Source organism: Dendropsophus ebraccatus, chromosome 15 (genome assembly GCF_027789765.1).
Source record: "Dendropsophus ebraccatus isolate aDenEbr1 chromosome 15, aDenEbr1.pat, whole genome shotgun sequence".
Classification (NCBI taxonomy): Eukaryota; Metazoa; Chordata; class Amphibia; order Anura; family Hylidae; genus Dendropsophus; species Dendropsophus ebraccatus.
In genome coordinates this window covers 60,238,824-60,263,967 of record NC_091468.1, presented here as the reverse complement: position 1 = coordinate 60,263,967, position 25,144 = coordinate 60,238,824, and the positions used below count along the sequence as shown (strand labels likewise).

General features: G+C 49.3%; 1 protein-coding gene across 5 annotated transcripts in view; it reads right to left on the bottom strand.

Moving 5' to 3' along the window:
* Positions 1-25,144, bottom strand: part of DAAM2 (dishevelled associated activator of morphogenesis 2) — a 168,747-nt gene that overhangs the window by 51,226 nt on the left and 92,377 nt on the right. For all 5 annotated transcript variants that reach the window (XM_069954830.1, XM_069954834.1, XM_069954831.1 and 2 more), the window contains exon 6: positions 18,803-19,136. In XM_069954830.1, coding sequence (XP_069810931.1) covers positions 18,803-19,136 — 334 coding nt within the window. The remainder of the gene's footprint in view (positions 1-18,802; positions 19,137-25,144) is intronic.

Below are 25,144 nucleotides of genomic sequence, written 5' to 3'. Positions count from 1 at the left end.
CCTGAGGGTCATCATCAGGAAGGGTTGAGGGAACTTGTTCTATTGTTGTCTCCTGCTCTTCTTCTCCCAGAGCACTGTACCTTCCAGAGGTGATCTCCAGCGCTGGCGGCTCAGCTGGCTTCTTGGTTGCAGTGATTTTTCTAGAGGAATCCACTGTTGTGTTTTTTCTTTTTACGATCTGGAGCCCGTCATCATCTACACGGGTACTTGCAGCTGGATCTGTAGAGGTGCTGGGCTGCTGTTTGGAGGGTTTAGTGACTGGTTCTCTGAGCACTTTACTTGTCTCTTCAGTGGCTGATGAGAGTTGTTGTGCAGCATCCGCAGGTGGTATGTCAGTGGCTGATGAGAGTTGTTGTGCAGCATCCATAGGTGGACTAGCAGACTCTGTACTGGTGGATAATACTTCAGGCTCTGCAGTGATAAGTGCAGCATCCATAGATGGTTCATCTACATTGTCTTCTGGTACATGTGGTGCAGCATCCATAGACAGAACATGAGGCACTGCAGCAGGGTCACTGGTACCTTGTTTGACATTAGTACTGGTACTGGCGACTTCTGGGGCTATGCCCACACTTTCAGTGACGTCCTCCTGCTCTTCCTCCATGGCCTCGATGAGGGTCTCATTACACTTATTGTGTTCTGCATGTGGACAATCTTTGAATGTGTGACCTGGGCCAGAGCACAGATTACAGATCACCGGGCCCGTACAATCCTCCTTTCCATGCCCAAACTGTCCACATAACGAGCACTTGATACGAGAACAGTTCATGGCCAGGTGTCGGCCCCCACATCTATGGCAAAGACGTGGCTGACCTGGGTAATAGCATATCCCACGCTCTGAGCCCAGGTAAAAGGAGTGCGGTAGGTGTTTGGTCATGCCATTCTCTCGCCGGAGCTGAATCTTTACTGTATACCCACCATTCCAAATCCCCTCCTCATCGTATATCTTAGCCGGATGGCTCTTCACATCACACTGCCGGCTCAGCCAGTGGATTAGATCCGCCAGAGCCACCACCTCGGACTGGAACAGGATGGTGACGGTCACTACCTGAGGCTTGGACAACTGTATTACCTGGAGGTGTTCCCACATCTTGTGACCTTTAGTATCATTGTAGATATTCCAGAATAAGTCCAGACTATACTGCAGCTTAAAGCTGATATCATAGATTCTGGTGGAGGGGATATGGATTAGGGCATACACCTCCGAGGCCTCAAACCGCATAAACTCTTTTAATAAAACTTTTCCAATGTACAGTCTAGAGGGGATGCTATCTTCTGGACCCGTATACCGGATCCTTACCGCATTCCTCCTCTGCGGTGTGGGGTTAGCTGACCCTGTAACACTGGAGAACAGTCTGTACTGAGGTCTGCCGGCAGAGGGATCAGTGCTGGGCCTCTCCACAGGATTACTGACACCAGGCTGTCCTGCTGATCCAACTGTGTGTGCTACTGGTGGCTGTGCACCCTTTACTCTACTCCCTGCAGGCCGCAGAGAGCCCCGTACACCGTGTGCTGCAGGCTGCAAAGTGTCCTGTATACTGTGTGCTGCAGGCTGCAGAGTGTCCTGTATACTGTGTGCTGCAGGCTGCAGAGTGTCCTGCATACTGTGTGCTGCAGGCTGCAGAGTGTCCTGTATACTGTGTGCTGCAGGCTCCAGAGTGTCCTGTATACTGTGTGCTGCAGGCTGCAAAGTGTCCTGTATACTGTGTGCTGCAGGCTGTGCGGTTGGCTCTGGCATTAGCCGGCTCACACTCCCACTGTTCTGTGGGGTATCATATACAATGTCAGTACTTTGCTGCATAGTGGAGTCATTCTCACTCATATGACCAGAATTACAGTCAGAATCCTCTGCGTTTAACCCCTTGCTGGCTGGCACAGAACTCTCTGCATCATTATCACTGTCAATGTTTTCTACAGATCCGCCATTTTTTGTCTCTGAGTGCAGCGATTCCTCAGTAGCTGCTCCCCCAAATCTCACAGGTTTTCCCTGGTCCACAATGTCATATACTGTGTCATAGTTAATATCTTTTTTGTTAATAATGTCTCTCAGTCTCCTTCTCATACCTTGGGCTCTGGCCTCTCTCTTTCTCTCAATCGCCCGGTTTTCCACTTTGGGTGCGGTGTTTGTTCCCTCATCCAGTCTGCCCTTCATTATAGCCAGCTCACGTCTACAATCATCCAGCCTTTCACATTTCATCAACTTTACTTTAGGATCAGTCTCTTTCTTAATTTCATCTCTCAATTTGCCAATCTGCATTTCCAGCATAAATATATTTTTCCTTGTAACTTTTCTGTTAAATCCAACAACATTGCAAGATTCTGAAGACTCACCAGCCACCATGTCCAAATCTCCACTTCCACCAGCTCCATGCTGCAGGCCGCACTCCAGACCCTGGACTCTCCCAGGATCATCAGCCCAGCTTCCCTCACCTCCTCCTGGGTCAGAAGCCATGCCTCCTCCCCTCAGGGAGCTCACAAGCACACGTCTATCCTCTCCTATAGACAGGAATATAACTACTATAACACTGCTCCTATATACAAGAATATAACTACTATAATACTGCTCCCTATATACAAGAATATAACTACTAAACTTGTGTCGTTTGGGGGCAGCCTTCCCCGCCGGTGGTGCTGGCTGGGATTTGGTGGGGCTTTTTGGGTCTGGTCCTGTGATATTGGGGTTGCAGGGCCGTTCCAGGGCCTCCCTTTCCTGCACGTGCACGCTTTGCGGGGTTGGCGGTTGCTGACCGACACGGTGTGGAGTTAGCGTAGGGACCCGTGTGGACCAGAGGACCTGCGCGGTGGTACACGGGGCAATATGGCTTGATCAATTCATATACAGACACTCTGGTGTTGATTTTTAATATAGGCCTAGCGGCATTAGTATCAGCCATAGATGGGATGTGCAGCCGTTCCACTCTCTCCAGTTCGTGTTTCACAGTTCTCCCTCTCTGAACAGCTAGCACTCCTTTATAAGACCCACATGACCAAAATTAGCAGGATATGTCTGTGCTCACATGTCTGGACCCTATGTCTTCCCCATTCTGTGAGAGCAGCAATGGTAAGTGTAATACCATATCCATACTTGTGTCGTTTGGGGGCAGCCTTCCCCGCCGGTGGTGCTGGCTGGGATTTGGTGGGGCTTTTTGGGTCTGGTCCTGTGATATTGGGGTTGCAGGGCCGTTCCAGGGCCTCCCTTTCCTGCACGTGCACGCTTTGCGGGGTTGGCGGTTGCTGACCGACACGGTGTGGAGTTAGCGTAGGGACCCGTGTGGACCAGAGGACCTGCGCGGTGGTACACGGGGCAATATGGCTTGATCAATTCATATACAGACACTCTGGTGTTGATTTTTAATATAGGCCTAGCGGCATTAGTATCAGCCATAGATGGGATGTGCAGCCGTTCCACTCTCTCCAGTTCGTATAACTACTATAATACTGCTCCAATATACAAGAATATAACTACTATAATACTGGTCCGATATACAAGAATATAACTACTATAATACTGCTCCTATATACAGGAATATAATTACTATAATACTGCTCCTATATACAGGAATATAACTACTATCATACGGTTCAGGGAAGAAAAAGAGTGCTGCACCTCACACCTATGGCTCATACTAGTACCTCTCGGCTGCATAAAAAACATCAGAATTCTGTATGTGAATTGATCAAGCCATACACATGGGTCCCTACACTAAGTCCACACTGTGCCAGTCAGCGACCACCCCCGCAGGGTTTTTATCCCTCCTGTCTGTCCCATTCTATCTTTGATAGCTATGGTGAGTGCAATACCTTATCCAGACTTGTGCTGTTTGGGGGCAGCTTTCTCCGCCGGTGGTGCTGGCTGGGTTTTGGTGTGGCATTTTTGGGTCTGGTCCTGTGGCATGGGGGTTGCAGGACCATTCCATGGCCTCCCTTCCCTGACTGTGCACGCCTGCGGTGGGGGTGGTCGCTGACTGGCACAGTGTGGACTTAGTGTAGGGACTCATGTGTATCAGATACCTGCACGAGGTACACGGGGCAGTGTGGCTTGATCAATTCACATACAGAATTCTGATGTTTTTTATGCAGCCGAGAGGCACTAGTATCAGCCAAAGGTGTGAGGTGCAGCACTATTTTTCTTCCCTGAACCATAACTACTATAATACTGCTCCTATATACAGGAATATAATTACTATAATACAGCTCCTATATACAAGAATATAACTACTATAATGCGGTTCAGGGAAGAAACAGAGTGCTGCACCTCACACCTATGGCTGATACTAGTGCCGCTAGGCTAAATAAAAAGCACATCAGAATTTTGTGTATGAATTGATCAAGCCATCCTGCCCCATGTACCTCGTGCCGGTATCTGATACACATGGGTCCCTACACTAAGTCCACACCGTGCCAGTCAGTGGCCACCAACCCCGCAGGCGTGCACAGTCAGGGAACGGGGGCCATGGGACGGCCCTGCGACCCCCATGCCACAGGACCAGACCCAAAAACACCACACCAGAACCCGGCCAGCACCGCCGGCGGAGAAGGTCGCCCCCCAAACAGCACAAGTCTGGATGAGGTATTGCGCTCACCATAGCTGCAGCAAACAGAATGGAAAACAGGAGGGATTAAAACCATGTGCACTCAGGTGTCTCCTGCTAATTGCGGTCATGTGGGTCTCACCAGGAGGAGTGCAATACACGGAGAAAAGAGAGAAACAAAATGCGGTTCAGGGAAGAAACAGAGTGCTGCACCTCACACCTATGGCTGATACTAGTGCCGCTAGGCTAAATAAAAAACACATCAGAATTTTGTGTATGAATTGATCAAGCCACACTGCCCCATGTACCTCGTGCCGGTATCTGATACACATGGGTCCCTACACTAAGTCCACACTGTGCTACTATATAACTACTATAATACTGCCTCTTATATCCAGGAATATAATTATTATAATACTGCTCCTATATACAGGAATATAATTACTATAATACTGCTCCTATACAGGCCTGTATTTAGAGTTCATGCTGCCCTAGGCACTTTGCACGCAGAGGCGCCCCCCCTCACCCCCCCCCCCCCCCGCCGCGCCGTTACTGTACATGCATGGTATATACCCTGGCACTTGGGTGCCGCTCTGCTTGATGCCCGCTGTTCTCATCAAACAGACATGATGGAGGAAGGAAGGAGGCCGGGGGACTGGTTCTGTCCAGTGTTGGACTGGGGTACCTGGAGCCACCAATATACAACCAGTGAGACACGACATGCTGAACCCGCTCCTTTCCTGAATTCATCTGTATCTGTGACAAATCTCAGAACACCCTCCATTTATACAGCTCTCAGGGTATGCTGGGAGTTGTAGTCTCTGAGAGGACAACCCTGTAATAAATCACTGTGTGCAGAGGCTCCTGGTGGCTGCAATCTGTGGGTGACAACCATCAGCCCTGAAGGTCCAGTAATACATCTGTCTACAGCGGCAGTTATCATAGGATTGTACTACTGTACTACAACTCCCAGCATATCCTGAGGGCTGCAGACTGTCAGTACATGCTGGGAGTTGTAGTGCCTGCAGCTGTTGTAGTTGGGTCCTATACACTGAATGCTTTGTGGCATATAAGAATAAAGAGATCTGTGGGGGCTCAGTGCAGGGAAGTGACCCCAGAACATCACTAATAGGGGACAGAACAACAACATCTCCCCCTATATCTTATTAGTGATGTTCTGGGGTCACTTCCCTACACTGAGCCTCCACGGATCTATGTATTCTTATATGCCACAAAGCATCCAGTGTATGATGCACCTAGGACCCAACTACAGCAGCTGCAGGCACTACAACTCCCAGCATATCCTGAGGGCTGCAGACTGTTCTGGGAGTTGTAGTGCCTACAGCTGTTGTAGTTGGGTCCTGGAGGCGTCGTGGGAGATCAGAATACATAGATCTGTGAGGGCTCAGTGCAGGGAAGTGACCCCAGAACATCACTAATAGGGATAGGGGGAGATGTTTTTGTTCTATCCCCTATTAGTGATGTTCTGGGGTCACTTCCCTGCACTGAGCCCCCACAGATCTATGTATTCTTATATGCCACAAAGAATACAGTGTATAATGCACCTAGGACCCAACTACAAGAGCTGTAGGCACTACAACTCCCAGCAAGTACTGACAGTCTGCAGCCCTCAGGATATGCTGGGAGTTGTAGTGCCTGCAGCTCTTGTAGTTGGGTCCTAGTTAAAAAGTTTGCACTAGTGTACTGTAGTGACCGCAGGGCTGTGTCAGTACACTACCGCAAACAATAAACTGACCCTTATAGACCCCAATGGTACACAGGCTCTGCACACTATAGAAGTAATTACAGTGCAGTTACTAATGACTCACAGGTGACGTCTTCTCCGATTGCCGTCGCTAACTTTTTGCTTTCTTCTCCATCTGGCGCAGCATCATGAAGACTTCTCCGACCACAACTTGTCTGCAGGGGCAGCTGGGGGTGACTGGGGAAGGGAGGCAGCTGGGGGGGGCTGGGAAAGGGAGGCAGCTTGGGGTGACTGGGAAAGGGAGGCAGCTGGGGCGACAGGGGGACTGGGGAAGGGGGGCAGCTGGGGGTGACAGGGGAAGGGAGGCAGCTGGGGGGGGCTGGGAAAGGGAGGCAGCTGGGGGTGACTGGGAAAGGGAGGCAGCTGGGGCGACAGGGGGACTGGGGAAGGGGGGCAGCTGGGGGTGACAGGGGAAGGGAGGCAGCTAGGGGTGACAGGGCAAGGGAGGCAGCTGGGGGGGGGACTGAGGAAGGGAGGCAACTGGGGGTGACTGGGGAAGGGAGGCAGCTGGGGGAAAGGGAGAGCAGCTGGGGGAAAGGGAGAGCAGCTGGGGGAAAGGGAGAGCAGCTGGGGGAAAGGAAGAGCAGCTGGGGGTCAGGGGACCAGCAGGGAGGGGCAGCTAGGGTGGCAGGGGAGGCTGGGGCTCAGGGGGAGAGGCTGGGGGTCAGGGGGAGCGGTAGGGGGGCAGGGAAGAAGCTGGGATTCAGGGGGAGAGGCTGTGGGTCAGAGGGAGAAGCTGTGGGTCAGGGGGAGGGGCTGGGAGGCTGGGGAGCAGTTGAGAATGCAGGGGAGAGAGGCTGGGGGCAGGGGGGAGGCTGAGAATGCAGGGGGGAGAGGTTGGGGACCAGGGGAGAGAGGCTGGGGTCAGGGAAGAGGCTGAGAATGCAGGGGGGAGAGGCTGGGGACCAGGGGAGAGGCTGAGGGTTAGGGGGAGAGTCTGGGGGGGGGCAGGGGAGAGGCTGGGGGGGGGGGCAGGGGAGAGGCTGGGGGGCAAGGAGAGGCTGGGGGGCAAGGAGAGGCTGAGGGTTAGGTGGAGAGGCTAAGGGGTTAGGTGGAGAGGCTGGGGGGCAGGGGAGAGGCTGGGGGCAGGGGAGAGGCTGGGGTTTGGGGTGAGAGGCTGATGGTTAGGTGGAGAGGCTGGGGGGAGCAGGGGAGAGGCTGGGGGGCAGGGGAGAGGCTGAGGGGCAGGTGAGAGGCTGGGGGGCAGGTGAGAGGCTGGGAGGCAGGTGAGAGGCTGGGGGGGCAGGTGAGAGGCTGGGGGGGCAGGTGAGAGGCTGGGGGGGCAGGGGAGAGGCTGAGAATGCAGGGGGGAGAGGCTGGGGACCAGGGGAGAGGCTGAGGGTTAGGGGGAGAGGCTGGGGGGCAGTGGGAGAGGCTGAGGTTTGGGGGGAGAGGCTGATGGTTAGGTGGAGAGGCTGAGGGGAGCAGGGGAGAGGCTGGGGGGCAGGGGAGAGGCTGAGGGGCAGGTGAGAGGCTGGGGGGCAGGTGAGAGGCTGAGGGGCAGGTGAGAGGCTGGGGGGCAGGTGAGAGGCTGGGGGGCAGGGGAGAGGCTGAGGGGCAGGTGAGAGGCTGGGGGGGCAGGTGAGAGGCTGGGGGGGGCAGGGGAGAGGCTGAGAATGCAGGGGGGAGAGGCTGGGGACCAGGGGAGAGGCTGAGGGTTAGGGGGAGAGGCTGGGGGGCAGTGGGAGAGGCTGAGGTTTGGGGGGAGAGGCTGATGGTTAGGTGGAGAGGCTGGGGGGAGCAGTGGAGAGGCTGGGGGGCAGGGGAGAGGCTGAGGGGCAGGTGAGAGGCTGGGGGGCAGGTGAGAGGCTGGGGGGCAGGGGAGAGGCTGGGGGGGCAGGTGAGAGGCTGGGGGGGCAGGGGAGAGGCTGCGGGGGCAGGGGAGGGGCTGGGGGGGGCAGGGGAGAGGCTGAGAATGCAGGGGGGAGGCTGAGGGGCAGGTGAGAGGCTGGGGGGGCAGGGGAGAGGCTGAGGGGCAGGTGAGAGGCTGGGGGGCAGGTGAGAGGCTGAGGGGCAGGTGAGAGGCTGGGGGGCAGGTGAGAGGCTGGGGGGCAGGGGAGAGGCTGAGGGGCAGGTGAGAGGCTGGGGGGGCAGGTGAGAGGCTGGGGGGGCAGGTGAGAGGCTGGGGGGGCAGGGGAGAGGCTAAGAATGCAGGGGGGAGGCTGAGGGGCAGGTGAGAGGCTGGGGGGCAGGGGAGAGGCTGAGGGGCAGGTGAGAGGCTGGGGGGCAGGGGAGAGGCTGGGGGGCAGGGGAGAGGCTGAGGGGCAGGTGAGAGGCTGGGGGGGCAGGGGAGAGGCTGGGGGGGCAGGGGAGAGGCTGAGGGGGCAGGGGAGAGGCTGAGGGGGCAGGGGAGAGGCTGAGAATGCAGGGGGGAGGCTGAGGGGCAGGTGAGAGGCTGGGGGGGCAGGGGAGAGGCTGAGGGGCAGGTGAGAGGCTGGGGGGCAGGTGAGAGGCTGAGGGGCAGGTGAGAGGCTGGGGGGCAGGTGAGAGGCTGGGGGGCAGGTGAGAGGCTGGGGGGGCAGGTGAGAGGCTGGGGGGGCAGGTGAGAGGCTGGGGGGGCAGGGGAGAGGCTGAGAATGCAGGGGGGAGGCTGAGGGGTAGGGGAGAGGCTGGGGGGCAGGGGAGAGGCTGAGGGGCAGGTGAGAGGCTGGGGGGGCAGGTGAGAGGCTGGGGGGGCAGGTGAGAGGCTGAGGGGCAGGGGAGAGGCTGAGAATGCAGGGGGGAGAGGCTGGGGACCAGGGGAGAGGCTGAGGGTTAGGGGGAGAGGCTGGGGGGCAGTGGGAGAGGCTGAGGTTTGGGGGGAGAGGCTGATGGTTAGGTGGAGAGGCTGGGGGGAGCAGGGGAGAGGCTGGGGGGCAGGTGAGAGGCTGAGGGGCAGGTGAGAGGCTGAGGGGCAGGTGAGAGGCAGGTGCCGGAAGCTCACCCCCTGCATCGCACCCCGGACCCCGGACCTCGGCGCTGCATGGGGGGAGGGAACCAGCCTGCCCACCAGCCTGCTCCCGGCCGCTCCGTCACACCTCCCCCCCCCCCCCCCCCGGCGCGGACTAGGCACCCGTGGGCCGGTGCCTACGGACGTTTTTTTTTTTTAATAATAAAAAAAGTGTTCCCTGCGGGTGCCGCCCCCCCCAGGGCGCCGCCCTAGGCACCGGACCACGGGTGCCTAGTGACAAATACGGCCCTGCTCCTATATACAAGAATATAACTACTATAATACTGCCTCTTATATCCAGAAATATAATTATTATAATACTAGTTTTCGAGTATCAGTGATATTGAGCCTTTGGTTTTGGCTCAGTTGCGGCCCCTGGGTATACATATGAGTGTAATAGGGTTATCTCAGCCTTACACCCATTGCGGTATAATCAGTATATTTCGCCGTCTTCCGCAGTTGACAGGAATTCTGTTCCATCATCCCGGAGCACGTGTGTCTGTCCCGTGTGTCATGTGTGGAGACAGACATATGGACTCAATTGTGAAATGGAAATTCCTGCTGTGATATAGCGGCTGAGGCATCCATTAAATGTGCGGTATATGGTATGTAGGACCTTCAGTCATCACATTGTAAAAGGTTTATAACTGGTTTCAGGGATGGTGGGTGACAACCAATATGGCTGACAGCAGAGCTCCCATTGGGGAGTAGGGGTAGGCAGGTGGTTTATATGTTCTGGCTGATGGATGGCTCCTATATAGATATGCTATGGGGGTCCGGGTCTGGGGGTGCACACTGTACAGTGACTTTGCTGCTCTGGTTCTGATCTCTGGGAAGCCGCAGATATTTCTCTGGTGATGGATGGTGGATATTTCCATACATTGTAGAGATTCCTTTACATGACGGGATGTGATGGGAACGTTATATATTACACAGGTTCCATACATCACAGGCCTGGGCCCCTCTCTGCAGCAGGATATTTATGATCGGTTATTTATGCGGTGCTGACATGTTCCTCAGCCATGTACAGAGATTACAACCCCCACCATCCATCCTTATCCCTGGAGCGGCTCGCAGCCTGCTGTCATAGCGGCTTTACAGCCGGTCACTAGGGACTGTCCTGAACGTGGAGGAGACCAATGAGCACACAGGAGAGATGTGGCCCCTGCTGGAGCCCGACGCTAACAGAGATAACTACAGGGGCCCCTATATCTGGATACACATTATCAGTATAAGGCCGCGTTTACACAACATTTTTATTTTTTTTTTAATTAATTGCGTTCATTGTTGTCGATTTGCAACAATGGCCGTGATTAATAGAAAAGATACATTACATTAATTTTAAAGAATAATTAAAAAAAAAAAAGATTTATCAAACATGGTGTAAAGTGAAACTGGCTCAGTTGCCCCTAGCAACCAATCAGATTCCACCTTTCATTTTCCAAAGAGTCTGTGAGGAATGAAAGGTGGAATCTGATTGGTTGCTAGGGGCAACTGAGCCAGTTTCACTATACACCATGTTTGATAAATCTCTCCCATAGTATACACTCCGGCTTGGATTCCTAGTGGCCGCACAAAAAACTGACACATTCACTGAATAGCGGCCGCACAGAACTGTCAGTTCTCACAATGGAGAGTGCGGCTCCATTGTGTGCTATGGCGCATCAGAGTGCGCCCGCATCCCAATTCAACATTAATGAAGTTCATCCGGCTGGTACTGCAGTACTGGCCGGGATGATCTTCACTGACACCGGCCGTTCTGTGACAGAACGGCCGGTGTCATTCGTTGTGTGAACGTGGCCTCACTCAGGGCTACTGTATCTAATCCAATAACGTCCATGTAACGTTCATCTATAGAAGTGATCCCCAACCTTTGGCTCTCCAACTCTTCCAAAACTACAACTCCCAACAGTGTTCTGTCTTGTGGCTCTCCAGTGGTTGTAGAACTACAACTCCCATCAGTGTTCTCTGTCCTGTGTGTCTCCAGCGGTTGTAGAACTACAACTCCCATCAGTGTTCTCTGTCCTGTGGCTCTCCAGCTGATGTAGAACTACAAATCCCATCAGTCTTCTGAAACCCGCAGGCTACTGTAGACTATCACATATGTACAATACATCTCTCACGATACAAGACAACAGCGCAGCCACATCAGTCCATATACCTGGAAGAATTCTTGATGCAGCTGTGGATGTGACTGGAGAATACGACTGGAGCAAGCACATGGGGGACCATAGATATCGTGATGAAGATGAGCTGGGAAAGATGTGTTCATCTTCTCTAAATCCAGCTGACCCCAACACCAGCCCCAGGGACCATGTGGCGGGTGGGCGCTCATTCCCTGTGATTACTGATGTCCATCTTCTCAGGTTCTCTCCACTGTCTGACATAATGCGTGAAATAGAAGCCACATGTCAGGCACACGCCGGGGTCACACGTATGATCCCTTACCTTACAGATACCATGTGTGGGATCACGTCTGTCTGCCTCCCCCTGGGCCGCTCCTATTCTGTCCCTCACACATCACTGTCGGTCCATGAACTATTCACCATCCAGAAGATCCCAGATGAAAGGAACCGCAGAGATCCCTGCAAATAATCCTGATCCCTCCAACTCCCCCAGGGAACAGAAGAGAATGTTCCTTATAGATTGGCCTTGTAGGGGATGGCAATCTGTACCCCACCCTGGGCACCACACAGATGGAGCCATATTCCACAAGCCCACAAAGCCAGTCTACGCATTTCAGACTCTAATCCTTAACCGATTGCTTTTTATTTCATTATTTATAGTGTGTTATATGGTGTCTTATACTATAGAGTTATATGGTGTCTTATACTTTATGGTGTCTTATACTATATGATGTTATATGGTGTCTTATACTATATAGTTATATGGTGTCTTATACTATATGGTGTCTTATACTATATAGTTATATGGTGTCTTATACTGCACGATACTATATAGTTAAATGGTGTTTTATACTATATAGTTATATGGTGTCTTATACTTTATGGTGTCTTATACTATATGATGTTGCAGTGTCCCAGAACATGCAGACTACTACTCCTATTATGGCCATTTCTATTGCTGTGTCAATGCCTGTTCCGGTAAGTGTTTGCACTGCAACTGCTGCTGGTTTCCTCCTAGTATTCTCTGGTAATGTGCATTTTCATGTGTATTGTCATGTATTCCTGTGTATTATTACAGTGTACAGTGGTATGCAAGGCTGTTGATCACGTGACCTGTAACCATGGTTCCTCCAATGGCCGACTAGTTCTGGCCAGGAGCAACCATGTGACCTCCCACTTCCTCCTAACAAGTGAGTCTTCCCCCTGCTTCCAAGCAAGGAGGATGTGTGTCGTCCCTCTCCTGCCTCAGAGGAGTTGGGCTTCTTCTCTGCAGCCTCTTCACCATAAGAAGAGTGACTGATTCTGCTGCTGTATTCAAGTCTTCGGCTGTATCTGCCTGCTCAAGTGTCCGGATTCTTCTCTCTCATCTGGGTGTCATTCCGTTATCTCTCATCGCTGCAAGGATTCACAGCAAGTATTATTCTCAAGCTAATCCACCCAGCAACGCTATTTCTCTCATACTCCTACTCCCATCATCCGGCACGTATTCTCACAGCCTATGCAGCACCACTCCTGCTTTATTTGTCAAAGCCTGCTATATACCCGGTTGCATCCGGACAGAACTGTTGCTACTAGTTACCTTTTCTATAATAAAACCGCTGTTACTGAACCCTGGCATTGGTGTCCACTAACTGGTGCCCTGACTAAGTGCAGCGAAGAATCGCATGCCCATCATCACCCGCAGATTCCACAGACCGGCCCTACAGCTGTGCTGCCCTCAGGCCTATACCGTGACAAGTATAACCCCTGCAGCTGCCCCGGTCATTGCCCGCTCATAACACCAGCACTGCGGAAGTGGCCCCCAGGGGCCAGGGCATCGCAATGTTATATGGTGTCTTATACTATATAGTTATATGGTGTCTTATACTGCACGATACTATATAGTTAAATGGTGTTTTATACTATATAGTTATATGGTGTCTTATACTACATAATGTTATATGGTGTCTTATACTGCACGATACTATATAGTTAAATGGTGTCTTAGGCCATGTGCAGACGCTGTAAGAGACCGGCCGTTCCGTGACCTGGCCGGGTCACGGAACAGCCGATCTCTGAAAAGATCATCCCGGCCATTAATGTAGTACTGGCCGGATGATCTTTAGCCCCGCAGAGTTCTGATGCGGATGCATCCGTGCGCGCCCGCATCAGAACTCCCCACAGCACACTAGGGAGCTTGCGGCCACAGCCGTTCGCTCCATAGTGTGCACTGACAGGGTTTTCTGTGGCCGCTATTCAATAAATAGCGGCCGCAGAAAACTGACATGTCAGTTGTTTTCAGCGCCGCTAGGGATCTTGGCTGGAGCGTATACTATGTCTATACGCTCCGGCCAGAATCCCATAGACTGGAAGGTAACGTATATTTTCATAATAATCACGGCCGTTGTACAGTACATGGCCGTGGTTTTACGAAAATATACATTGTGTGATTGTAGCCTTATACTATATGATGATATATGGTGTCTTATACTATATGATAATATATAGTTATATGGTGTTATATACTGCATGTCTTATACTCTAGTCACACCTAAAGCTGCATCCAGACTGCAGAACCATAAACCTCTAGGATCTCCTGACTACACAGAGAAGTCACAGCCATAAGAAGCTGTGGGATTTAGAGGTGACGTTCTATCACAAGACCTGAGCATCATCAGGACATCTATAGGATGCATATTCCTTCCATCCTCCAACTTTTCATTGGATTTTACTTGTGACCACCCCAAACAGCCCTGTGAGATTGTCACTGTCTTCTGCAACATGTAGAGCGGTGGTCCTCAACCTGTAGCTCTCCAGCTATTAAAAAACTACAACTCCTATCAATCCCTGACAGCGTTGGGCTGGCTATATTCCCATAGAAGTGATCACCATACAATTGGCAGCCAACACTCTACAGACATACACAAGCTGTGCTCCGAGCCAGACCCTCAGTATCGTCCTAAGGACAGCGACAGTCCCTCCTCAGCACAGTGCAGATGTCTCAGATGCGACGTCCCTCCTCAGCACAGTGCAGATGTCTCGGATGCGACGTCCCTCCTCAGCACAGTGCAGATGTCTCGGATGCGACGTCCCTCCTCAGCACAGTGCAGATGTCTCGGATGCGACGTCCCTCCTCAGCACAGTGCAGATGTCTCGGATGCGACGTCCCTCCTCAGCACAGTGCAGATGTCTCGGATGCGACGTCCCTCCTCAGCACAGTGCAGATGTCTCGGATGTGACGTCCCTCCTCAGCACAGTGCAGATGTCTCGGATGTGACGTCCCTCCTCAGCACAGTGCAGATGTCTCGGATGCGACGTCCCTCCTCAGCACAGTGCAGATGTCTCGGATGCGACGTCCCTCCTCAGCACAGTGCAGATGTCTCGGAGGCGACGTCCCTCCTCAGCACAGTGCAGATGTCTCGGATGTGACGTCCCTCCTCAGCACAGTGCAGATGTCTCGGATGTGACGTCCCTCCTCAGCACAGTGCAGATGTCTCGGAGGTGACGTCCCTCCTCAGCACAGTGCAGATGTCTCGGAGGTGACGTCCCTCCTCAGCACAGTGCAGATGTCTCGGAGGTGACGTCCCTCCTCAGCACAGTGCAGATGTCTCGGAGGTGACGTCCCTCCTCAGCACAGTGCAGATGTCTCGGAGGTGACGTCCCTCCTCAGCACAGTGCAGATGTCTCGGAGGTGACGTCCCTCCTCAGCACAGTGCAGATGTCTCGGATGTGACATGTCTAATGGTCCTTTTACATGGAGCAACAAATCGCTCAATCAATCGTTTAACAATTTAGCTTTTTATGCCGATGCATTTAGACATAGAGATAAATCGTTCAAAAAAACTTGTTTTCACGATCGCTTTAAGATCCCATTAAGGCCACAACCCACACAGCAGGCTGAATCTGTGAAAGAGGATGCGAGCTGCAAACTATCAGCGATCGACCAGCGACGATTTGATAACATGTTGAAATATCACGATTACCGTTTTCTTGCCCGTGGCTTGATGGTTAGCCTTACCTACACAAGCCAATAATCACGCAATGTGATTGGGCATATTTGAACAATAATCGTTCTGTATAAAAGGACCAACACACTCTCCTTCGTGAGGTGTAATATATATATATATATTTTTCCACTCTCCGTTATTGGATCTCTCCTCTTTGGCTCCAGTCGCCTCCGGCTGTGCGGCTGCGTCTTGTTATCGGAGGATGAGGGTAATGAGCTGGGGCTGTTTCTCCTGGAGAGCTGCAGGCGAGCTACACAACAAGCCAGGAATAGTTTTCAGGTCTGTTTGGGAGATCTCATTCGTGACCGATACTTGGACATCTTTGTTATTATTGTCTATGATTTTATTCTTTATTTACAGCAGCCACATACAGCATCCGTATACAGCAGGACACATACAGCAATCATGTACATAGGCTATGTACAGCAGCCAAGTACAGCAGCCACATAAAGCAGTCTCCATTATCACCCTTATTGCTCCAGATCACCAGGATGTCTCCAATATCCCCCTCACTGCTCTAAATCACTAGAGGAGGCTCCATTGACCCATTTACTGTTCTAGATCACTAGGAATCATTCCGCTGACACTCCAGTGACGCCAGTGTAATGTTGGTACCTGTTTTGGCCGGTTTATGTCCCCAAATGGTCGGTAACCTCCGGGTGTGTTGCGGGTCCCTTGGGCACTTGTGAGGGCAACTTAGAGTGGTAGCAAACCCACCGGGGATTCGGTAACGCTACCCGCAGAGAGGGGGAAAAGATAAACCCGTCCTAGTTGGGTATCACGAGCCCCAATCATCTGTTATCTGGGTGTAGCCGACTTCCAAGACTTGCCGACTTGCATTGCACAGTAGGATACGTAGACCTATTTTTGGTAGCTTTGTCCTACTGGGGTCGGTTCCTCTTGTTTCAGGAGACCGCCCTGCACATTTTCGAAAGGTTCCTGGAGTGGGCAAGGGTTATCCTAGGTAGCTTCTCTCCCCTATGTGGAGCTTATCACTGCATAACAGTAGTGGTTGCTTGTATAGAGAGTCTCTCTAAGAGCTAGCTTCTCACACATCTGTTCATACTGGAAGACTAGTCTGAACTCCTCACTTCCTCCCACATGGAACTAAATCCTCCTACAGGAGCTAGTCTAAATCTTCCTGTGAGTGAGTGTGTGTGAGAGAGAGAGAGGCTGGATAGGATAGGACAAGAAAGAAGAGCACCTGTAACTGGTCAGCATACAACACATGGTATAACACATGGCATAAACAGTTAACCCATTACTCTTCAGCTGTGTATAGGACATAGAGACAGTAGTGGGGAAAACAAGGTACTTCATTTCCCACTGATTTACCTGAGTGAACGACTCACTGGGGTGCATATACAACACCCGTGGTGGGACACCACCCTACCCTAGACCACCATTGCCCCTTTACTATTCTAGATCACCAAGAATGGGTCCACCTTATCCCTTAAATGACCTCAAACAACGAAAGGCCAAATTTTTTAGGGTTTGCCTGAGGAACATTGTGGAGACGTGTGTAAACCCGTTATCTTATAAAATAAAAGCTACATAAAAACTAAGATAAAAACCAACTAACATAACAGTGCAGTGCCCCAGCATACAGAACATTCTTGTTTCCCTCAGGTGCGGCTGTCGGCACATAATACCAGTATATAGAGCGGTCCCCCGGACCAGCTGTGCATATATCAGTTGTATTAGTCAAGGTCCTAGAATTCCTGCCCGACCCATATCGCAGCATAACATAAGCAGCGTAATTCATAGCAGCTGTAAGACACCACGCGGCAGAGGACGCTGCCCAGAAGCAGCTGTTATTTCAGCAATAATTAATACAACATCATATAAGAAGTAAGACGTATGGCGATGGCGTCCAACACACACACACAGCGCTTCCAGCACAGAATCCGCCATTCAGCAAACTAGCAGCAAATAATTATTCCGGTGTCATAAATCTACACGCTGTGTGAAAACCGCAGCATTGCAGCCATAGCTGTGGGGACCGGGCCGACCTGAAACTCATTATTTATCGCTCCATCAGCCCCAAAAATGTATTTCTATATCGCCTGTGCCAGTAGTCATGGGAGTCATTTGGGAACATAATGCAAGAAGAATTAATTCCAGTAAAGCTTCATCAGCTTTTTTCTTTGTTTGAAAATATACGTTAAAATCTTATAATATTGCATCTCTAAGCTGTCATTTACTGCTTTCTTACAGCTTGCTAACTCGTCAGCTTTACTGTATAGACTGGGACAAGATGAGCAGAGTCACCTCCTTATTATTACAGGACCTAGATGTTACTGACAGCTTTACTGAGCCACTACAATATACACCGATCATGTTCTGTATTGTATAGCTTTACTGTATAGACTGGGACAAGATGAGCAGAGTCAGCTCATTATTATTACAGGACCTAGATGTTACTAACAGCTTTACTGTACCATCACAATATACACAATCATGTTCTGTATAGTATAGCTTTACTGTATAGACTGGGACAAGATGAGCAGAGTCACCTCCTCATTATTACAAGACAAGGATGTTGCTGACAGCTCTATTGTACCACTACAATATACACAGATCATGTTCTGTATAGTGACAGTCTGTCAGTCGCTGGTCTCTGCAAGAGGCTTTGTACTTCATATACGCCATTTCTCTGTAGAAGATTAGACAATTAAATGGCTACTCTGGCGAAAGAAATTTTCTTTCAAATTATCTGGTGTCAGAAAGTTATATAGATTTGTAATTAACTTCTATTAGAAAATCTCGTGTCTTCCAGTACTTCAACTGATGTATGCCCTGCAGGAAGTAGTGTATTTTTACGAGTCTGACACAGTGCTCTCTGCTGCCACCTCTGTCCATGTCAGGAACTGTTCAGCGCAGAAGAGGTTTTCTATGGGGATTTGTTACTGCTCTGGACAGTTCCTGACATGGACAGAGGTAGCAGCAGAGAGCACTGTGTCAGACTGGAAACACCATTTCCTGCAGGAGATACAGCAGCTGATTAATCCTGGAAGACTGGAGATTTTTAAATAGAAGTAAATTACAAATCTGTATAAATTTCTGAAATCAGTTGATTTGAAATATACATTTTTTTTGCTGGAGTACCCCTTTAAAGACGACTGCTGTCTCCAAAAACACTGCCACCGCAGGTTGTGTACTGAAGCACAGCTGCAATACCAGACATAACCTATAGTGTGGCGCTGTTTAAGAAAAAAGTGACCAGGTTTTTCTAATGCTGTACAACTTGTTAAACTCCTCCTTCATTGCAGCTGCCATAAAGCGCACACACACTCTGCTGCGTTACTTATACACACAATACAGGGAGGGGGTGAGTGTCTCTAATATTGCCACACTAAGGAAACCTAGTTATTTTCTTTCTATAGATTAGAATTGAACATAGATTGTACTATCCAATGAGTCCGGCCGTGAATTTACACGGCATTCGCCTCCGTGGTTCTTACCTGGAATCGTGTACGTTCGGCAGCGTACACCTGGTAGTGCAGCATGGCTTGTAGCACTTTCTTATGCCCATCTGGTACCAGACAGACGGCTCCCAGTATCTCCAGGACGGCGATCTTGGTTTTGATGTTCTCAGTCCGTAAACTCTGGGAGATGATGTTGATGCTCTCAGGATGCGCCAGCACGTGAGCTCGTCCCTGGGAGTTGTTCATCAGAGCCTTGATACATCCTATAACGGATGTGTGTATGCGGCTCTCCGACGTGTCGTAATCCATGCTCTTCAGAAAATTTAGGAGGCACGTCAGTCCGTCCAGCTCGATGAACCTGGTCACAAACCTGCCGGAGAAGTTGGGACAATGACATTGCAGGCTGAACACAGACAGAGTAGTCTTGTAGTAAGATAGGGAAGAAGGGGGACGTTTAGCGTATATGGTATGTTGTACATTGTTTTATTATGTTATATTATTATGTATTGTGTTGTATTGTATATTGTTATGTATTGTATCGTGTTGTGTAATATTGTATAATATAGTATATTACATCCTGTTTATGACTTCACGAGTGGAAGCCTCACTGGACGCCATCCAGAATTTATCTCCAGTTCGATGCTCATAAAACCTCCAATATTCTCCAGATTATCCACATAGTAGCCGCAAGGAATTTCATTTTATGGCTCCACAACCAAATCGCTCCCAATTATAAAGGGAGAAGTCCTCATAATAACCAGAACTGGACCAAGATCTGCAGAGGTCGCGAGCCAAACATTCAATGAAAACCATCCCTCATTTCATCAGAGCTCAAGTAAACCAAGATACGTGAAAATTGTACAGCTAAAGTATACAGTACCCAGAAAATAACACTCTATATCATACTAACATAATACCACCATACCGTTCCCAGATAATAACACTATATCATACTAACATAATACCACCATACCGTACCCAGATAATAACACTATTTTATACTAATATAATACAACACCTAGATAATAAAACTATATCATACTAACATAATACCACCATACCACACCCAGATAATAACACTATATCATGCTAACATAATACCACTATACCGTACCCAGATACTAAAACTCTATATCATACTACAATACCACCATACAGTACCCAGATCATAACATTCTATATCATACTAAAGCAACACCACCATACTGTACCCCCATAAAAACACTGTATATAATACTAAAGCAACACCACCATATTGTACCCAGATAATAACACTATATATCATGCTAAAGCAATACCACCATACCACACCCCCATAACAACACACTATATCATACTTAAGCAATACAACTGTACAGTACCCAGATAATAACACTCTATATCATTTTAAAGTAACACCATTATACAGTACCCAGATAATAACACTGTATCATACCAAAGTTATACCCCCATACCACACCCAGAAAATAACACGTTATATCATACTAAAGTACAGTAATACCCCCATACCACACCCAGATAATAACACTTTATATTATACTAACATAATACCACCATACCACATCTAGATAATAACACTATATCATACTAACATAATACCAACATATCATTCCCAGATAAGACTATATCATTCGTAATACCACCATACCGTACCCAAATAATAACACTCTATGGCATACTAAAGAACAGTAATACCACCATACCAAACCTAAATAATAACACTATATAGAATACTAAAGAACAGTAATACCACCATACCAAACCTAAATAATAACTCTATATAGAATACTAAAGAACAGTAATACCACCATACCAAACCTAAATAATAACACTATATAGAATACTAAAGAACAGTAATACCACCATACCAAACCTAAATAATAACACTATATAGAATACTAAAGTACAGTAATACCACCATACCATGCCTAGATAACACTGTTTATCATACTATAGTAATACCACCATACAGTACCCAAATTGTAACACAGAGACTGCCATACAGTATCTAAATTACAATACCATACTAAATAATACCGATCCAAAAGAGCCACACATATAGTATAACCCATTCACATTTGTCCCTTTTGGGTGGTTGCATGTAACATTATCCTTCCCCCGGGGACCATCAGCAGAGGTGTAGCTATGGAGGATGAGAGTTTGTGCTTGTGTGTGGTCCCCTGTGCTGGAGGGGCCCCTAAGACACTGGCCCTGTATCTATAGGACATAGATGGGGGCCCGGCTACAGATCCTGGGTCGGGCCCTGGAGCTTCTGGATTCGCCCGGCAGCGCTGCCTCAGATCCCACCACCACCGGGCCAGCAGCCTCCCGTCTCTCCCTCACACCATAATCAGACGCTCCTTACACATTTATTTTGGTCTCTTTCCAAGAATAACCCACAAGTTACTTTTCCGCTTTTTCTAAAAATAAGTACAGTCGCCTAAAGGTGAGTTCTGTCCTCCGAAATACTCACGGAGGGAAGAAAGAGGAACCGCTGCTTCAAGATGGACACAGCAAGACAAAGAACTAATTCTGGACAGGTACTGAGAGAATTCACCTCAAAAATTGGGTCGTTGATAAGTTAGATACAACATTTCTGGGTGACAACCAATATGGCCGCCAATAATATTTGGGGGGACGTCGCTTAACTTTGCCTAAAGTCAGAATGAGAAATATTCCAACGTATACAGCAATACGGTAGAGAGGGTGGTATTACTAACATGGTTATTATCAGGCTATCTAAGTTTCAACTTCCATATTAGTAACAGACAACAGTGATACATAGAGAGGGGACTAAAGTCTTCCATCTGCCGAATGACCTCCTCAGCATGTTATAGAGACCAAGAGAATAGTACAGAGAGCGAGAACACAGAACGTGAGGGTGGAGCAGAACCCGGACAGTGTACATAAATCTGTGAGCCCATAGGCCTCTCCCAGAGAGTCCTGAAAGGTAAATCTATGCTTTATTTTTATCTCTGACAACCCATAAAGCTCTGGGTAGCAGCTTATTGCTTAGACCAGGGCTGCTTTTGTGATGTACCACTTCCTTGCTTTAAAGTGTCACTGTCGTTTAATTTTTTTCCAGAAATGAATAGCACAGGCAATTTTAAGAAACTATCATGAGAAAGCAGTTTGAAGCTCTCCCCCCGTCTTCATTGTTCTCTATAGAGAGGGGAGGGGTGGAGGGAGATGAGGCACCAAAACAGGACAACAAAGAGTTAATTTACAGCTACATCACCGGCTATCTCCTCTGAAGTCAGCACTGACCTCTCTGACCTCGCTTTCACACAGCTCCCGCTGTGTAATCCTTTGTTCTCTGCTCTTTGCTGCTGACTAACCTGCCTTCTACCCCTCCCCTCTCCATAGAACAGACAGGGGCATGTCTGATGCAACAAGACATAATTTCCTGATAATTTGCAGTGAATGGAAAAGAGGAGGGGGGGGGGGGCTGGGGAAAGTCTTTTTGAATGCAGATAATGGCATTTTTGCCTAATAAACCCAATTACAAAGGTACTTAAAATCGCCTGGACTATTGATTTCTGCAAAAAAAAAAAAAAAATACGACAGTGACTCTTTAATGCCCTGTCCCATCCCTCTACATTGTCATCATCATCAGCTGCAAAAGTTTACTGCTCAGACCATGTTGATGACCATGATGATGTTTTTGTAATTTAATAACCCCACCACCACCGCAGCATACACACACGTGATCTATAATGCTGTTCTGTAAATCATCCCCAGCACACAGCCAGTCTGTACAGCAAGGAGCACTCCAGCACAATGTCACAGTATTTGGGCCTAGCAGAGAAGAGTAGGTGCTGTCCTATGGCCAGAGAAGTCAGGGAAGGAAAGTCCATGTGTGAGTACTGCTGGCAAACAGGCCACCTCTGGTCCCATCCCAGACCTGTGCACCATTGGGTTGGCCCTCTGGGGCCCGATAACAGCAGTGACACATCACCTGTCACCTGAAGTGTTCATCTATCAAATCTATCTATCTGGACAGGTACACTTTAAAGAGACTGTGTCAGTAGGTTTATCCCGTCCTATCTCAGTGTAGCATAAACCAGTGACAAAGAAGCTGAACAGGATGATGTATCACTTACAAAGTTCTGTGCAGCTGATCCAGAGATATCCCCCTGAATAACATGGACAATAAGTAGTTTTCTCCATTATGTGCAGGAGCCCAGTAGACCTGGATATTCATGAGAAGTAATGTACCAATAGACTAGTAAAAATGAGCCATACATACTGTCCTGTCGGCGCTGCAGTGTACTGTTTGGTCCTGTGGAGCCTTTTTCATTCCACCGCCGGGTTCCCGTTATTACCGCCGATATATGTATATGCTAATTAGCCGCCCTGAAGCACAGGAGGCCGGATCGGTGCTCCCTAGGTTGCAGTGGCACGGTTGTGGGGACGCTGCAGCCGGGCAGAAGACAGGAGGCGGGCAATTAGCATTGGAGGCGTGCCAGTGTAACCTGAGAACGGCGCGTCACCAAGGGGGGCGGAGAGGAGGTGGAATTTCAGGCGCCGGGCCGGCCTCCTGTGCTTCAGGGCGGCTAATTAGCATACACATATATCGGCGGAAATAACGGGAAACGGGCGACGGAATGAAGAAAGCTCCACAGGACCGGGCAGTACACTGCAGCGCCGACAGGACAGTATGTATGGCTCATTTTTACTAGTCTAATAGTACATTGTCTTTAAGCTGTCTTCATTTAAGGCAGCATATACCTAGTGACAGATTTCCTTTGAGAACAGAAAATCAGGACACAAAGCAGCACATGTGGTGGAGCACATAAAGGTGAGTATGATGTCCAGTGGTACCTTGGTTTAAGAGTAACTTGGTTTAAGAGCATTTTAGTTTAAGAGCTCACAGTTTTTCAAAATTGTGACTTGGTTTAAGAGCATTGCTTTGGTTTAAGAGCTCCCTGTACTGGGTGGGAGGCCGAGCGGGGGAGGGGCATGGTCTGCATAGCGGGGTCTACAGCACTGTACTCTGACCACTCACCTTCCAAATCATAGCAGATCCACTACAGGCTGGGGCTTACATCAGGGGACAGGACTGTGGAGGTAATCCCTCCATAGCTGTAACCCCTCTCTCCCCGGACAGAGAGTGCTGCATGTATGTGCCCACATCTGCCCTGCTCATTCCTTCATGCTCCCTGCAGTCTCTATCCGCCCTTGTGTTTTCCATCCTCTCCATTACTGTACAGTAACTTATCATATCACATATTCTGCTGTTTCTGAAGGTTTGTTTCATCTGTTTTACATGTTATTCAGAATAATAAATCATTATTTTTGAGGTGTGGAACCAATTGTCTGCATTTCTATGATTTTTAATGGGAAAATTTGCTTTGGTTTAAGAGTGGATTTGGATTACAAGCACGATCCCTGGAACGAATTATGCTGGTAATCCAAGGCACCACTGTATATGGGAAGCAGAAGGCCTCTCCATGGTGCACAGGGTATCGTAGATCTCTTCTCACTCACTAGGAGACAGTCGTATAAGGAATCCCACCCCGTTCCAGACTTTGCGCCAAAGCTTCGTGTTACTTCTGCCCATTAGATCCGCAGTGATAGGTTTAATAGCATGGCGTCACTGGAACAGAAGCCAGTCAAAAAGTGTGGGGTCTTCTCCAGCAAACTACTACCTGGCTCAGCCTTTTATTTTCTTCCTGTAAGTCTAAAAATGTCCTTCTGGAAACTTCCATTGATGGAAACCATCTGGTCCGCTCCTGACAGTTGGAGACATCCTCAGGTAGGTCTCCGCAGGGCCTTTGGCCGTTGTCCACACTTTCCGGCAGGTTGGACATACAATGTATTTTATTCAGGAAGCGGAGTTGTAATATGATCTAGGAAGACGCTGACACCTGCCCCCCCATTATACCACCAGTCCGGGCAGGATCCCGTCCATCTACCATTAGTGCTGGTGACTGCGTCCAGCTCCTTCAATCCTCGACATCTGGAATCTTCTATTATTTGATCTGGAGCCCGAGAAGAAACGTAACTTGACAGACACCTTGAAGCAATTGTTACTGTAAACCACTTCATCTCCATAGCAACAAAGTAGGCAGATGATTTCCTTTAAATGAATCGCCACCATTTACCGCTGTGTGATTGCCAAGAACAGCAACAAAGAGAACAGAAAGATCCCACAACCAGAGACTCATAGAGGAGAAACCACCCTGACTATCAGCAACATTTCTCCATTTACATATTATACCCCAGAGCTGCACTCACTATTCTGCTGGTGGGGTTACTGTGTACATACATTACATTACTTATCCTGTACTGATCCTGAGTTACATCCTGTATTAACCCCGCCCACCACTGACATCACACCAATCCGTGAGCAACTGGCCATGGGGTGGGCAAACA